Source organism: Anopheles stephensi, chromosome 2, assembly GCF_013141755.1.
Source record: "Anopheles stephensi strain Indian chromosome 2, UCI_ANSTEP_V1.0, whole genome shotgun sequence".
Taxonomy (NCBI): Eukaryota; Metazoa; Arthropoda; class Insecta; order Diptera; family Culicidae; genus Anopheles; species Anopheles stephensi.
The window spans coordinates 45,640,719-45,657,178 of NC_050202.1; the positions used below are offsets into that span (position 1 = coordinate 45,640,719).

At 47.8% G+C, this 16,460-nt stretch overlaps 4 protein-coding genes across 5 annotated transcripts in view; 2 read left to right on the top strand and 2 right to left on the bottom strand.

Moving 5' to 3' along the window:
- The window catches only part of LOC118506891 (calcium-activated chloride channel regulator 1-like), a 51,312-nt gene extending 47,608 nt beyond the window's left edge, over positions 1 to 3,704 (top strand). Inside the window, exon 3 of the mRNA XM_036044668.1 lies at positions 74 to 3,704. Coding sequence (XP_035900561.1) covers positions 74 to 1,815 — 1,742 coding nt within the window. The 3' untranslated portion in view covers positions 1,816 to 3,704. The remainder of the gene's footprint in view (positions 1 to 73) is intronic.
- Positions 3,705 to 4,855: 1,151 nt separating this feature from the next.
- On the bottom strand, positions 4,856 to 7,264 carry LOC118506906 (zinc finger and SCAN domain-containing protein 12-like). Its single transcript, XM_036044695.1, has 2 exons — positions 6,875 to 7,264; positions 4,856 to 6,808 (listed from the first exon to the last, which is right to left on the bottom strand). The coding sequence occupies exons 1-2, from the start codon at positions 6,890 to 6,892 to the stop codon at positions 4,958 to 4,960; spliced, it is 1,869 nt and encodes a 622-aa protein (XP_035900588.1). The 5' UTR covers positions 6,893 to 7,264; the 3' UTR covers positions 4,856 to 4,957.
- Positions 7,265 to 7,345: 81 nt separating this feature from the next.
- LOC118506895 lies at positions 7,346 to 11,001 on the top strand. The gene is made up of 2 exons (XM_036044675.1): positions 7,346 to 7,501; positions 7,594 to 11,001. The coding sequence occupies exons 1-2, from the start codon at positions 7,488 to 7,490 to the stop codon at positions 10,637 to 10,639; spliced, it is 3,060 nt and encodes a 1,019-aa protein (XP_035900568.1). The 5' UTR covers positions 7,346 to 7,487; the 3' UTR covers positions 10,640 to 11,001.
- A 287-nt stretch (positions 11,002 to 11,288) lies between these two features.
- On the bottom strand, positions 11,289 to 16,327 carry LOC118506892. Of its 2 annotated transcripts, none has more exons than XM_036044670.1 (6): positions 16,170 to 16,327; positions 15,515 to 16,018; positions 15,320 to 15,430; positions 13,049 to 15,234; positions 12,709 to 12,947; positions 11,289 to 12,632 (listed from the first exon to the last, which is right to left on the bottom strand). In XM_036044670.1, the coding sequence occupies exons 2-6, from the start codon at positions 15,781 to 15,783 to the stop codon at positions 12,036 to 12,038; spliced, it is 3,402 nt and encodes a 1,133-aa protein (XP_035900563.1). In that variant the 5' UTR covers positions 15,784 to 16,018; positions 16,170 to 16,327; the 3' UTR covers positions 11,289 to 12,035. The 2 variants fall into 2 exon arrangements, with proteins under 2 accessions (XP_035900563.1, XP_035900562.1); XM_036044669.1 differs by having other exon boundaries at positions 16,118 to 16,307.
- Between the last annotated feature and the right edge of the window lie 133 nt (positions 16,328 to 16,460).

The window sequence follows — 16,460 nt, forward strand, 5'->3', positions numbered from 1 at the left end:
CACTCTAGCCTAGAGACCAACCCTTAGGACCAATTACTTATCTATGCCGTACTTTGCTTACTCTCTCTAACAGCCGCGACGTCTAACGCGCAACCGGGACGTTGCTGCGGTAGTTCGGTGCCCATTCCCCAGAAGCAATCGCTAGATTCCTTCGAACGCATTCTCCCACCAATGACGGTGTTCGTAAGCCAGGCGGATCTGATCAACGCCGCCAAGGTGCCGGCCGGTCGTATCAGTGATCTTAGTGCGGACGTGGAAGGTATGAAGGTGCGGCTTAGCTGGACCTCACCGGACATGGGAGGAAAGAATGTGGCCCGGTACGAGGTAAAGTATGCCACCACGATCAAGGACATCGTGGACAACTTTGACACGGCCGCCGTCCTGTGGCATCACGACACACCGTTCACGTTCTCCATCGGCGAAGGTAGCGAGTTCACCATGAACATTACGCACGAGCCGCATCTGTTCGGCCAGATCCTGTACTTTGCCGTGCGGCCGTATGCAACCCTCACCAAGGACGCCGAACCCGGACCAATCTCGAACTACGTCCGTGCGTTTGTGACGAAACCGAAGCCGACGACACTGTACCCACCGTCCAGTACGGGCGGCACGGAAAGCTACGACTCCATCTGGTCGTCCTATGATGGGATTGCCAAGAACGGTGACGACAGCATGGACATTATTCCGCGCATCGCCAAAAGTATGGACCTTGGACCAGAGCTGCTGCTGCCGATCATTGCCGGTATCATACTGCTGATCGCGCTCATCCTCATCTACTGCTGGTTCTGCGTGATCAAGAAACGGCACGACACACACGATGACGAGCAGAAGAAGCCAATCAAATCGTTTAAGAGCGACACAAAACTCACCACCAGCCATAGCGTGATCGTAACGGCCGCCGGTAACGGTTCGTCACCGTCCTCGAACTCTACAACGTCGTCCTCGTCCTCACCTAACCACCATCAGTCTGCCAATCACGGTGGGCAAACGACACTTCCCCAGTCCAATTCGTACGATATGGGGCTGGGTGATCATCAGACCGTCGGCATCCCGACCATCTACAACATCGACGACGATGTGCTGCTGGCCAAGAAGCGGTACAGTGCCGTCATCAACATGGGCCCACCGACACACCCGATGGAGCAGCAGCTGATCGAGGAGCTGAAGCAGCAGCAGCACATCATCGACACGCAGTCCTTCATCATGCCCAACCACGGCGGTCCCACGGCCAACGGTACGATCGGGCCGAACAACAACAACAACAATTGCAGCGTTAGCATCATTTCGACCACCTCCAACAACACGACGCTAACGCGCACGTACAATCCGAACTCGGCTGGCACGATCATGGTCGGCGGCCGTACCCTCAGCCCGTACGAATCCTGGTCCGCTTCGCAACTGCTGCAGGAGCACGAACAGCAACACCAGCGACGCCATAGCCCCACACTTATTGACGATCTCATCGACAATAACGTGCAGCAGCCGTTCTACAACCCTGGCCAACAGGTACAGCAGCTTCACCCGCAGCACGCCCATATGCTGGGCCAACCGGGCACGGACCAGATGTCGCTGCTGAACAACAACCATCTGAACGAGAACGGTTCGCCACCGGTTCCACCGCTACCGATCTACACTACCAGCCCGAGCGTTGGTGCCTCGGCAGCGGCTGTCGGCAATACGACCTCGTACGTGTACGGCCAGAGCCATGGGTCGTCAGTTAGTTCGGTCAACAGTGGGCTTGGCCCGATACCGAACGGTGGTTCCACGATAAGCGGCACAGACACGAAGAAGCGACGCAATGTCACCATGGTCTAAGATGGTGAGCAACGCATCTCCAGGAACCCGAGGGTTTGGGGATGGGCTGAGCGCGCCAGACCGCCACAGACACAGAGACTCTACCCTTTTCCAAAGAATACTGTGCCCCGATCGTGTCCCGTGTCGTGTCTCCCGTTGAACAAACCCACCAATAAAGTTTGTGGCTGCGCGTCTGAGCTGTGGCGGCTGCCCGTGCCCGCTTCCCAAAACGAACGGCCGCCCGGATTCGCGATTCCCGAGTGCGGTACTCGTACAGTGCGAACTAGTCAACCAGATCAAGGAGGATTTCGTTATTTTGGATTTTGTTTTACACGATACGTTTCAGTTTGAGCACTACTTTAAGTTTGTACACAAGTTAGATATTCACCACAACCTGGCTGGTTGGATTTTCTTTCCGTTTCGGATAAGTTTTAGCATGGTAGAATTTAAGCTTCAGACGTGGTCGAGTGGTGTGAAACTAATCTCAAAATGCTCAACTCACTTGCAGGTGAGATGAATTGTAGATAAATCAATACGGTGGCATTAGCGAAACGCGACTAACCGTTCGCGCATAAGTACATCAAAGATCAAAACCGAACAAAAAATGCGGAGCGCGGTTCGTGTGGTAGGAAACCAAATGAAGCAAATACTGCGATCGACGCGTAATTACAATAAACTACAGCCAAGAGGCCAGAAACGATCGGGAGGAACGAACCACGCTCGGATGTGGATGAGCATTTGTGAGGCAAACTCTTCTAGGTGTAAACTACAGTGTGGCATTAATGAATGAAACGAAATCTTAAGTCTGATGTGTGGTGTTGTACGATATGGATGTTGTTGTCCATAAGGGCAGCAGTATCCAAATGGCCAGTACGCCGCGGCGCGTTTATAGAGCGTGAAATGAATGTGGAGGGAGGACGTTTGCTTTCGATGCGATGTTGTTCTTTCAATAGTTTTGCAACACTAAGATACAGTGTAAGGGACAGATTTATAAGCGTAGCATTGAAGTGAGGGAATTAAGTGATTAAGGATAGCAAGCATAAGGCATACGCACACCAGGCGGAATGTGAGCTGTACATAGAAGAGTTGGAATGATAAGAGAACGTGGCACGATTGTCAAAATGCTGTGTACATGGAACGACTAAGGGACTAAGAAAGGCTATCGCTAGTGAAAGGTATGGTGAGCACGTGATTGATAAAGCTCGTGAAGTGACTCAACTTTAACTTCGCCTTCGCTTGAGAAAGGTGAAAAAAGGAAAGCTAAACCATAAGTACACGAAATTGGTCTGTGTATGTGTGTGTGTGCATGTATGTATGTGTGTGTTTCTGATAGGTATGAAAAACAAGTAAAAACAAAACTGAAAAGTAAAGCTTTTGAGGCAGCCTGGCAGACGAGGCCAGACTGTCCTTAAATAAACTAACAAGTGACAAACTCCTTAACAAAAACCGAACAAAACACTAACGAAAACCAATGTTAAACTATAAAGAATCTCTAGAAACAGAATCTATCGACGTATATATCTATATACTAAAAAAAACATTTATATCTTTTTCAGTTCCCAATCGAAACACGGTGCACTTTGCACAGACTTGCTAAAAACAACACACTCAATCACACAACAGCGATATTGAGCATATGGTCGAAAATGGAAAGGATATTGGCGGAAAAGGGCAACTGTTGTCAACTTTGAAGAAAAACAAAAACAAATCTCATTAGGCTTAAGTTCCTCCGTTGGAACGTTTTCTGAGTTTGTAAGATTGCAAAACAAACCGAAAAAAAACCGAAACGCTGATTGTTTAGTTTCACGATTATGTTTAAGGGGCATAAGTTTATTTTATTTTGTGCATACGTTTTAGCAACCGTTTTAAAGAAGAAACTAATAAAAACTGAAGAAATGTATCATTTTAAACGTGCGTTGTGTAAGCTGCTTTCTAAGTGAACTGAAAGAATTCAATGGACCGATGTTTAGAACAGGTAACAGATAAATGGTGGACGTAAACATTAAAATAGTGTATTAAAATGAAAGAACTTTTAAACCACAACTTCTACAAATTAACTGTTAACGCGGGTATCCAAACGCCTGGTGTATGGTAACGTTCAACAGGTGTTCCTCGAAACCTTTTTTGTGTGATCAGAACGTTGTTAACGTTGGTGCCCAGAATCCCCACAAGGATTCGACATTGGCAAACGCATTTTTGCTACACCGTCAGCCAGTTCTAAAGCGGCAGCTTGAACATCCAATCGACCCAAGGATACTGGATCTTTAAAAGCAAAAAGGGTCTTATTTAAGACACTCAATGAAAATTCAACTTGCAATCAATTTCTAGACCCAAGTATTTTAGGATCGGAGACCACAGCAAGCTACTTTACCGTATGCGTAATAGATAAGATCACGCACAGGCAGCTCAAAGTTTCCTCGGATGTTCCCCCGTCCAATTCCAATTACTTATGTTCCAACTACCAGTAGCTCTTCATGTACTGAGGTCGAAGGGCAGAACTCTGACCTTACCATGACATAGCTAACTAGAGAGACTTGGTGAAGCTAACTACCTAACTAGCAGAGAATCTTAGTGGACTGAGCTTAAAACTGACACAAGGTAGAGCTATATAAAGTGTGACCACTTGTGCGATGTGAAGGCAAAGCTACTTTTTGCGCACAGAATTTCACAATTATAGTAAGGCTACTTTGTTATAGTAGGCTTATTAAAAAAACTTTACGAGCACAAAGGCTTTATGTTGAGGCTATAGGTTCTATATTTGATCAGAGATAGCTCCATAGTGTAGACGAAGCTTCATATTGTGAACTTCATTTTGTGAAGTTCTCTCTTTCTTCCCAGGATAGAGATTGCGTATCCTTTTCTGAATAGGAGATGGAGTGACCGCCAGGTAGTTCGGTCACCACGTAAATAATTCTCCAAAAAAACTACAATTTAAGAAGATAGGCTTACTTTAAAAAGATAAATCACCACTTACCTTAATGCTTCACAGTTCCTACTGCCAATCGCTAACCGGTACGTTCTCAATTTTCACTACCGGTGTGTAAAACACCGCTAAACGGCTTTCTTCTCGATCAACAATTAAATGTCGCTTTATTCGCATTGATTCTTTAAGGCCGCTACGAAACGGCGATATGTATATACGACACCCAATCTGAAGGCGAAGTCATCCTATAGTTACCGCAACACTTGTATCGAAAATAGTTGGTCCGTAATAGTAAATTCTATCGTCCGACGATGTGGCACCGGAAAAATATTGAACTCCAAACTCAGTCGAATCCTGGTTGAGCATCGAATCCGACGCAAACCCGCCAAATATCTCCGGTAATGTATAACAGACAGGATTAGCCATCACCAATGCGTCTCCCGAAACGGTGTCATCCAGCGTTTCACAAGGCACTACCTCCGGTTGATACTCGATCAGATCGTCCATACTGTTCAGCTCAACCTGGTCGACAAGCTTTGCACTGGTCGGTAACACGTGTCCTTTCTGTATATGACGCTTGTAGCGTCCGAGAGTACGAAACACTGTTTTACATATGTCGCACACATACGGATACTCGTCCGTATGCATCACCATGTGCTTCTGTAGCTGATGCGGATGAACAAACTGCCGCGCGCAGACGGTACATTCGTGCTTCAGATTACTATCACGATGCGTTTTGGAGTGGTTCCGCAGCGTCACTTTAGTTAAGAACTTTTTGCCGCATGTACCACACTCGTACTTTCTCCCGGAATGTACATCCAAATGGATGCGAAGATCGCGCCGACGCTTGAACCGTTTAGCACAGATCGGGCACACCACGTTCTTATCGCTGCTGTGGGTGATCAGGTGCAGTCGAAGCGCTCGTCTCGATTTGCTCGTGTGGCCACACACGTGGCAAATAGTAGGCTCTGATTTAGCAACCGTAACCGCCTTCACGGTGGGACCGTTTGCTTTCGCTTCGTGTTTGCGCCTGTGCATGGTGAGCGCTGATTCGGTGGACATTGTTTCTCCACAGACATCACAGACTAGCGCTGCAATCCGTTTCGATGTTTTGCTTCCTACCAGCTCACAATTTTTCCGATGTTTCTTTAACTGAAAGCAGCTAGCAAACACCTGCTCACAGTCGAGACACACCCATTGCAAGCGTCCATCCACTACACGTCGACGGGATTCCGATTTCTTCGAATCTTTCATTACGGATTCGTTCGTTGGAAAAACAGCTCCATTCTCCGAATGTGAGTCGACGTTGACGCAAGCCTGTTGATCCGTATTTTCTGTAGACATTGTAAAATTCTGTTGTTCGCATTGGTGCAGAAAGTTGCATTCTTGGAATGGGTAAGTCACATCATCACAGGCATCTGCCTCGGGAGTGGAATCGAAAGTAATCCCCTGCTCCATGTCGTTTCCTCCCTGTATCTGTCTGTCTGTTTGTATGGAAGGAGCCATTGGCGTAAGGACCAAAATACTATCTGTGTAATCCGAACTTTCACAGCTGTCCGCATGCTCCAAATCCGTATTCGTATCCTCAACCAATTGCAAAAATCCAGCTTCTACAGTGTTCGGTTGTAAAGATTGTATAGCGCTAAGTATCTTCGGAACAGTACGTTGTTCTTCCATCATCACAACCGGGAGCAAGTCTTTTTTCGATACGGTAAAATCCATTTTGAGACCCATGAAATTCGGCATAGCATGTCGTTCGGCCAGCAGGCGTGCAATGCGCTTTTGTCCCTCTTCACACACGGAACGAAATTTGCAAAATTCCTCCAGGAAACTGTTGCAACTGACACAGATGTTGGTGCATACGTTCGATCCATGGTTTTCCGGTATTCGCAGATCATTGATTATCTGCAGATGAACGTCGGATATGTGTACCATTTGGGCATTTTCGCGGGCACAGAAACGGCACAACGGCTGCAGGAGGCTTGCAAGCGTATTGTAATCGTACTGTGCGCCGTTATCCTTGAGCATCAAATCATCCACAGCGGATCCAATGAAGTTATCGATGATGTTGAATTCGACTAAATTCAACTCCTGCAAGAAGCACAATGTGGAAGTTAAAATACATGAACCATCGAGAAGGTGGTAAGCGATACTTACTTCCGTTGATTCATCCATAATGGCTCTTCGGTATTACTCTTACTATTTATACGCATCGATAATACCTATTATTCGTAAAATGTTTTAATTCTACTGCGTTTAAGTATGATATTAATGCACAAAAAAGATGATTTCGCACAATAGGACGACTCCGAAGAAAGATGTAAACAATGATGTTTTCCTGTAAACCGTCAGCTCATTTATCACAACGTGCTTTATTCTAGGGTTTATATGCAAAATAGGGTAGAATACGGCGTAAAACAGCCACAAATTACCTAAATGTACATTTTAAAGCAACTTATTTTAACTAAATGCATACTCAAAGCTTTACCAAACCAAAACAAAATGAAAACACCACCAGCAGTGTTGCCAACCAGTTTGGCTGTGTCCCTTGTGTCAAAGCAGCCCGTCAAAATTGAACTGACAGACGCGCGAGAAGAAGAAAAAATAAGAGCAGCAGAGCTGTCAAAAATGTTTTAGCTAAACAATTTTGTCAATAAACCAAAGCGAACGACGCTTGTGTGGTGTAGAATTCCGCCCAAAAGAAAAAAAAACCCGTGCGCTTCCGCCGTTTGATGCCCATTCGCAAGTAGGAACTAATGTTTACGGAGCGATGGCCGAATTGTGGTGGGTAATATTAGTGTTAGCGTTACTTTACTTTATCAAGCCGAGGATTATGCTTATACGATGCGCGCTTTGTTTCGTTGTTGTTTCCATAGCAATCTATTGACATGCCGGCTGTGCCTGCAGAAGCAGTTCCAGCTTCTTCCAATGTTCCCCGCCAACGAACCGGTCAACGATGAGCTGCTGCGGAAGATATACGAATGCGCTGCGGTACGGATATCGTACGAGTACGACCAAAGTTCCGTCATCTGTATCAAATGTATCGTGGATGTGGAACAGTTCTACGCCTTCAAGCAGCGATGCATGGAAAGTGATTCACTGTTTCAGAAAATGCGCCTCGGCGGCAACGACCGGGGACTGGACGAGAGCGAGTTTGAGCATGCCGCACTGCCGGACACAGAATTTATGGAACCCATCACTAACCTGGAAAGTCCACAGCAGTACGACGCACCAAGGACAATCGAGAGTTTCATTGGAGGAGCGTCAAAGTTACTGCGCGTCGGCTACAATTACCGTATCGTACGGGTGAATGACGAATGCGACGTGCTTGTGTACCGTAAGCATCGATTTTATCAACCAACCAAAGCGACCGACTGGAACCGGTGGATCTGTGTGGCAAACAGTACAAACAGCTGTCCGGCTAGATTAACCATCTCTTCTAGGACAGGCTTTCCTGTCGCTTTGTTTAGCAAACGCATTCAACATAACCACTCAGAAGCGTTGGTGCAAACGATAGATTCGGCAGAATGTTGCCAAGAGGAAGTAGTGCAAGCTCTACCCAGCTATACGTTTGTCCTGGACGCTGACCGACGATTGCGATTGCTAGCCGAGGGGTACCGCTATCGTTTGCGCAAGGTGTTTTGTGGTGCTGGGAAAAGTGTATGGAGCTGCGTTCGGCCGAACTGCACTGCCTCCATTGAATTATCATACGACGATCTCCTTACATGTACGACAAGTAATCAACCGCATAGTCATGAAGTGGAAGAAACGGTTCCGACGGCTCCTTCGAACCCAAATAATGAGCTTATGGCCCAACAACATCCAAAGCGCGAAAAATACGGTTTAAACTATTACATAGCCGACGGTGTACTGGTGTATGGTGGAAACTACTTCAAGGCGCTTAGTGAGTCAGAAGACAACTCAGCTACGAGTGTTTGGAAATGCACGGTTAAGGATTGCGCCGCCAAAATTCAGCTGCATGTGCAGTATGCCGCAATGATCAACGGCAGCCATAATCACGTTAAACAAATTACGAAAAACAGGAACCAGTTGGTGAAGCGCACCATACAGCAGGGTGTCAATTATCGTTTGTTCGTAGAAGAGCACGGATTCGTTCGGCTGCAGTATCGCAAGCAAAGATATACCTATCGAAAGCTACTGCCAAGCGGCACCTCGGAATGGACCTGCATATGGAAGGGATTAGGCTGTACAGCACTGCTACGAATGCTACCCGATGGACAGCTTGTCTATAGCTGCACAGAGGATTCCGTCAAACACGAGCATCGTGTGGGGAATGCGCTTGAAACACACTTTCCTCTCAGACAAGCTACACAGCGCACTCCTTCATGTGAAACAAACTTATGGACTACGTCTGCCTATGAACTTTTGTGGAACCGAAACAGTAAACCCATCATCCACCGGCACCGTGAACGGTACTACGCGCACACTGCATTCACACACGGCACGACCGAATGGCATTGTGTCCGTGGAAAAAGCACACTCTGCGAAGCGACCATCACGATCGATAAGTACGGTGAGATCGTTGCCGAACACGCAGAACACGTTCACGAGAAAAAGCGCAAAAATGGTCTGAAAGTAAGGTGCCTCGAGCAAAACCCTTCGACGCGCACATTGTTTACCAGCCCTGGGCCGGTACGCTTACTAGCCGGTGGCTTTAATTACCGGCGAATGCACGACGATCATCTTAACATCGATATCGTTGTCCACGTTGCCCACAAGTACTTATCCGACGGACCCGGTTCGAACGTTTACCACTGCATCATGCGCAACGAACCGCAAGCCTGTCCGGGGAAAATCATTCTCACCAACTACGCTCTCTGTGCCGAAATACTGGCTACACATAATCATCTCGCTCGTTCCGTACCGAAACTTCCGGAACCCGATCGTAGCGCGCAGGTGATCGTAGATGGGCGCAACTACGAACTGATCTACTCGATGACCGGACGCAACTGTTTGCTGCTGCACGAAGGGCACGTGTTCCGTATGTACAAGCTGCTGGAACCGTCCCAAACGTCCCGCTGGCGCTGCACTCACGCAGAGGTCGGTTGTAAAGCGTTCCTAAGCGTACCGTTAACGCTCACCAAACCCGCTACGATGGATGCACATCCGCACGATCATTCTAGGGTCAGATCCGGCGATGGTACGACCGGCCTCGTAAAGGTGAAACAGGAAATCGTCGAAGAAACTGACGAGATGGTGACGAGAACAGACTGTATGCAGTCGGAGCAATCGCATCGGCTCCGTCCCCGTCTCACCCCGAAGCGAGAACCGGTGGCCATCACGGAAGATGTGAAACGATCGCTAGCATTAATCAATCCGACAACATCGGACGCCAGCAATCCGTTGAGCTTGTTTCAGGACATACGTGGCACGCTGATTAAGGAGGAGATGAAGCGTGAAATGATGGTAAAACCCGACCCCGATGCCATGACCTGCTTCCTGAACGGCCAGCTTTACGTGCGCCAGTTTGAGGATCTCGAAACGCTCGATGCTCCCGAATGGATGTGTGCGTTCCAGTGGACGCTCAACTGCAACGCACGGTTAAGCGATCTTTCCGCACACACGCACGAACGGTTCGCATCCGTCCGCACGAACGATCGGTTTAACATGCTCAAAACACTGATCGCGCGCGGGTTGATTGGTCAGCGGGGTGTGATGACGCAGATGCCCGAACGGCAGAAAGTGTCCGAGTACGAGCTGCTGCCAAGCAATGGGAATCTTTCACTGATCATCGACGAAAATCGGTATTACTTTTACAAGGCAAAGAACAATGGGGAATGGTTGTGGCGGTGCGTACGATATCGCTGGCAGGGCTGCAAGATCGGGGTGGCCGTTTCGCATTGCTTCGGGAAGTATTACTACCAACCGTACGGCAACAAGGAACACGTACATTCCTCCTAAAATCCTACGTCAGCTGTGACCGTACGCTAAGCGATACTGCCCGTTTCGCTAAATACGTAACATGTGTATGATTTGTTTAATATCAACTATTAATTTCGAAATATGTTAGGTTATTTCGTAGCATTTTGTTTTAATATAGCTAACGTAGCCACCCTAGTAGTGTAACCAAATGTTTCTACATCCTCAAGTCGACTGTATCGTCCTTCTCACTACAGTCTTGTAACTGGAAAGTTCGTTTACGCTTAACAAGACGAATGCGATTTGTACGCGATTGTGCGATGTGATGCGTATAATATATGGAAAACTAATAGAAAAAAAAAGATGTTGCAAAATAAATGTACGATAAGTTTTGTTTGTCAGAAGGACTGTGTTACTTTCTTTCTCAATACGAAATCGAAGCTGGGCGTCATGCAAAGAATGGCAGATGGCTGAAGATCCCTAAACGGGAAGCAATCTTGAGGAAGATTGAGAAACACTCTTATCATTTTATCAGGTGTATGAAAATCATTTTCAAGCTCTGCCATCTCAATGTTCACCTCAACTTCACCGGGATCCTCTTTTAGCCAGTACTAGCCCGATAACATAGTAAAGGTATAGGTGGAAATGAAGCATGTTTCTTTCCCTCTGGTGATAATAAATTCACCGGCCGTTCTTTTATTTAATTTTCGTAATTGTGTTTATTTAGATTCCTGTTTTAGATAAAAAGAGACAAATGAAAAGTAGCTCAATCACAACCTCCAGATGCGCGCCGACATGCCGACCGTACACGTACAAGCGTTAGTCGTTCCGCTTTTTTCCCCACCAAGGGCGCAGACAGTGCTACCAACGCATTCCTGTGCTACCTTCTCCTGTGCTGGTGTAGTATTAATAGTTATCATCCGATAGTAATGCCTAGTGATTCCGTTTCGCTTAAATGGTATGCTACTACACACAGCCGCATGGGTTGTGTCGTCAATGGCAAAAACAGTCAATGTTGTTCAAGCTCCGTGGAAAGCATGATGGGGTATTACAGATGAGTTAAACAAGGGGTAAAAATCAAAGAGATATAACTGTAGTAATCGAAACGGTGAAAACCACAGCATTACGCGAATTATTTACACACACGCAAAGGATCGAATTCAATTCAGGTCGCGCGCTATTCATAAGAATATTTGAGTCGCCTCAATTCAAGGAGCAAAAATTGAAATGTTAACCGGGTCTGCTAACTACCAACTAAAATGTAAAAAAGAAATTGAGGGAACTAAATAAAAAAACAGAACATGCCACACACGCAGTTCAGTTAATTTCCAAAAACGAAACTAACCGAAAGAAAGCATACGATTTAGCGACTCGCGTTGACACTCGTCCCATGTTCGATGGGACATGGAGAGCGGCCACGGCCACGGCTTTCGGTTCCCTACCAGTCATCAGAGGAACTGTCCATGTTTGCTTCCCCTTCGTCCTCTTCTTCTTCCTCTTCTTCCTCCTCCTCCTCCTCCTCCTCTTCTTCTTCCTCTTCTTCCTCATCATCATCATCCTCACCGTAGCTGTCGGAATCCGTTCCGCTGTACTCGTTGCCCCGTCGCCTTAGGTACAGCTCAATCATATTATCGAGATCGGTCAGCCGAAGTTTGGCCTTCTTTGTGTCGGAATCGAGTACCCGCAGATGGTGCAGATATTCGTACGTTCGGGTCGACTCATTCTGTCCTTCGCTGGTCGTGAACAGCTTGGTCGTGAACGAGCGCAGCTTCTTCAGCAAGTAGTTGTAGTTGGAGGCCAGCTTCTTCACCTCCAGGTACGGCCCGGAAGTTAAATGCCCGTAGTCCAGTATCATCCATTCGCCCGTTGTAATGCACCAGGTGAACAGGGAACGACACTGGTAAATCTTCCGATGCGTTTGGCAGTCGATCGTGGCGGAACAGTTCTGGCATGGCTTTGGTTTAGCGTTGCCAATATCATTGGCCGTAAACTGTAGCACCGTCGTGCAGGTAATCGTTTCCGTCAGTGGACATACCTGAAACACAAACCACAAAGTGGAGAAAGTTAATTCATCGTCCGTGTTACTTGCGAGATGGTGCATTCGTTCTTACGTGAGTTAATTCGTACGCGGAATCCAACAGAATTCCATACTTCTTGCTTTCCTGTGCACAAATGTAGTTGGCCACATGGAACGAGAATACTTCCATATCGAACGAATTTTGCGTTACGACCACCGCCGGACAGTTGAGCTTGTTGAACGAAGCCTGAGAAATGATTTGCATCTTAGAGTAGCACGAACCGTGTACTTCCATTGGCAGTGACGCATGGTAGCCGGGTGAAATACAATCATCTACAAACGAGAGAACGAGCAAAAGCGCGATTGGAAGGATAAGTCGCGGACAAAATGCAGCCAGAAATGACTAAAGAAGAAGAAGAAGAAGTAGCCCTTACCATCCTCCATCGTTACCACGGAATTGGCGTCGTCCTCCTCGACAAAGATTTTCACAATCCTTTTCGTACAGGTTGGCATCTCAGTCGACGATTTCGACGAGCCGGACGAAGCATCTGCATTGCCACCCGACCGTTTGGTGGTCGGCAGCTGATTATCACCGTTGATGTTATTTTCGTTGTTTGACTCGTCGAGCAGTAGCAGCTCGTTGGCCGCTATCTTTTTCGCACTAATCTTCTGTACCGCGTCGATGAAAAACTTGGGAATGTCAGGAGTGCCGCCTGCTTCGTTCGATCCACCGACTGGAATGCCATTATTCCCCGGCGAAAGTATCTGTATGTAGTCGCGCGGATCAAGTGGCACATTGCGCTTGATTTGCTTCATCGGAACAGATGCTGTGGAGGCACTGGGTGCAATTCCACCAGCCATACCACTACCACTGCCTCCAACCAGCAAGACGGAACCGCAGCCCGGTTGTCCTTGGGATGACGGCGAACGATGCCGATAGTACGACGGGGAGCGAATGCCGGGCGGTGAGCGTAGATATCGGTTCCCAACCGGTGAGCCGCACGGTGATCGAAAACCATGGTTCGGTGAAGCTCGATGCAGATGGTGGGTGGTTGAGATTAAATCTGCGTAGCTGGCGTGCGGATGGTGTGACGCACTGTAGCCGGGCGCTGTCACTCGGGCCCGGATTTGGTTTCGCAACCGATTGAACGGTTCGATGTTTTCTTCGCTTGTTGGCTCTTCGGAAAATTCATACTTTTTGTCGGCCAGACGTCGCTTGCGAAAGGCGCTTATCTTTTCGCATCGCTCATTGTCCTCGGAAAACTCGTACGCTTTGGCGGCCGAATCCGCATCCGACTCGAGACTAGATGCTTCGGAAGCGACCTGGAAGTTTGCACCATTGGCCCCGTTTACAACGCACTGCTGTAAGGGTAGCTTTGACTGTTGTTGACTGTGAGCAATTTGAACGTTAGGAACATAGGCCGGTTCGGACAGATCGAACCGTCGGCGCAATGGCGACCGCGAGATAGACGGCGCTAGTGCGGTGGTTGAGGAACTAGCCGTAAGCGGCATATCACACATTGGTACGGTCGGGTTCACTGTGCGTACGGTGCCGTATCCTTCCTGGTACGGTGAACCGGTACCGGCGCCACATTGCAGATCGACCCGAGTCACGAAGGACTTTCGTGGCGGAACGATCGAGATCGCGTTAGCCGATGGGCCACCCGTCACACCACCGGCCGCGGATGAGCTCGACGCACCGGACACGCCATCAAGTCTTAGCTCTATGTTTGTGTTGTTACGATGGTTCATCAGTCGCACTTGCGCCATGCTTGGTTCGGTGGTTGCTTCCTGCTGGACAGCAGACGCTAATGGCGAGGTAATGATGAGCTCGTCAAAGTTATCCGGATAGCTTCGAATGGAACACTTCGTTTCGTACATATCAGTCTCGTATTCTGCGAAATCCGCAATGATTTGTTCCGCAATGCTCAGTTCCGGGTTGAGCAGAGTAGTAGGGGTAGTAGTATTATTAGCTGTAGTACTAGTAGTAGTGGGACAGTCACTTTTCGCCGTTTCGAGTTCACATTTTTTCGTACCACCTGTGTTGGTGCTGTCCGGCGGCTTGAAGCTAACATCCGCACCCTTGCCTGGCGTTGCTTTTTTATATTCGTCCAGCAGCAAATCCTTCTGCGGGCTGACGTTTCCCAAATACTTTGAGCTTAGTGCGGCGCTACCGGTGCCCACACTCTCCTGGCTTCTTCGCGTGTCCAGCTTCACGTTGATTGTGTGAATGATACTGTTTTCGCTCATAATCACGTAACCGGGACAGTTGAGATTGTAGTTCGGATTAAACCGTGGTCCGGAATCGGTGCCCCGGTACTTCATGTGGATCGTCATGTTACACCCAATGCACAGAATGTCCTGCCGCTGTTCGTCGCCTTCGTGCGCGTCGCGCACCTGCTTACAATCCAAGCAACCCAGCTTCGGAACGCGTACCATCGTTACGTAGGATTCAGAATCCTCGTTCAAATTGCCACCGTGCACGATCAGGAGCTGGCTGTCCGTCTTCCATTGTGTTATCGATACGGACTTTATTTCTCCCACCCCGTGGTCGTCAAAAAGGCAAACGTGAAAATATTTACTCAGCAACACATGTGGCCTGTAAATCCAAAAGTAAAGCCTGCAAAGGGAACAGAGAATCAAACCACAGTCAGCATTGCATCGAAATGGGCATATTGGATAAAATGGCCGTGTATGATACGTACTCATATTTGTGGATGGAGCAGAAATCATTCGCAAACGCTTCGTCGTAATCGTACGATAGTTTGTAACTGAGCAGAAACTGGCCACAGCTGGTCAATCCCATGAAGATGTGCCTGGGGTGACAAGACGAAAAATCGAATGTATTTAAGCTGTTGCTAGCATTGCTCGTTTGCTGCACTATGCATATAGTAGCTTACCCGCTTAAGAAACAGTACGGCACGATGTTTTTCAGGCAGAACTGCAACTGTTCTGGCACTTCCTGGAATGGTTGCTGGTGCGAACGTTTGTTCAGCCCCGTGGAAAGGTAGCCCGAATGCTCCCGGTTCAGCACCTTCAGCAGAACGTTTTGCGTGCCATTGCTACTGTTGGACCGGGTAAAGAACCGATGCCCGTCCAACGAGCGCAATCGCTGCATTTGGCCAATCCGATCCGCTTCCTCGTCGAACAGAGATCGTTTTGGATCCATGCTGTTCCCGTTTTTCAGTTTCTGTGCACTGGCCTTTTCATTCTACTGCTACTACTGGCTCAACTTTCCACCAGCGCGTAACTTCACAGATCCCTTTTTCTATCAATCACTAAAGCCTGCTCCGATGTGTCCTTCGCGACGCGACTACTATGTGTGTTTCACACGGAAAATGCAGCTCTGTCTCGATGATGATGATAGTAATGATGGCGATGATGCTGATGATGATGATGAGAATCTACCGAGCAGAACAGAAGGCGGTGTATGTGGGCAGCTCGTGCGTACGAAATATGCTTCCTTTGCGTGCCGTGGGAGTATGAAACCACCCACAACTCACCGAGCAAGCAACATATTTTGCAATGTAACACTGTCGGAACAATTTTCCTCACTTTTCACGGTATTTTTTCACGAGCCTTGCTGAGGTCCAGTCGATACAGCAGAGTTTCGTGTTGTTTTCTGCTTCTGCTTTCCTCCACAAACGCCCGTCGTAACTTCTCTTCATCAATGCACGACGCACACACACACATACACACACTCATAGACCTACTGACAGGCGGTTAACGTCAAGCTGTGTGTTCTTGTCAAAAACAACAACAAAATTGTCAAATCGCCTTTTCTGCATATTCTGCACCGATGCCGACAAACGACAAAAAAAAACTTTAGAATTCTGTTTTGCGATA

Excerpts from the sequence above, each read along its gene's own strand:
- LOC118506892 (XM_036044670.1), bottom strand. The coding sequence starts at position 15,783 with ATGGATCCAAAACGATCTCTGTTCGACGAGGAAGCGGATCGGATTGGC. Across the intron at positions 12,948-13,048 it reads CGTGGTAACGATGGAGGATG|ATGATTGTATTTCACCCGGC; the intron begins GTAAGGGCTACT and ends TCTCGTTTGTAG. Across the intron at positions 12,633-12,708 it reads CCGCGTACGAATTAACTCAC|GTATGTCCACTGACGGAAAC; the intron begins GTAAGAACGAAT and ends TTTGTGTTTCAG.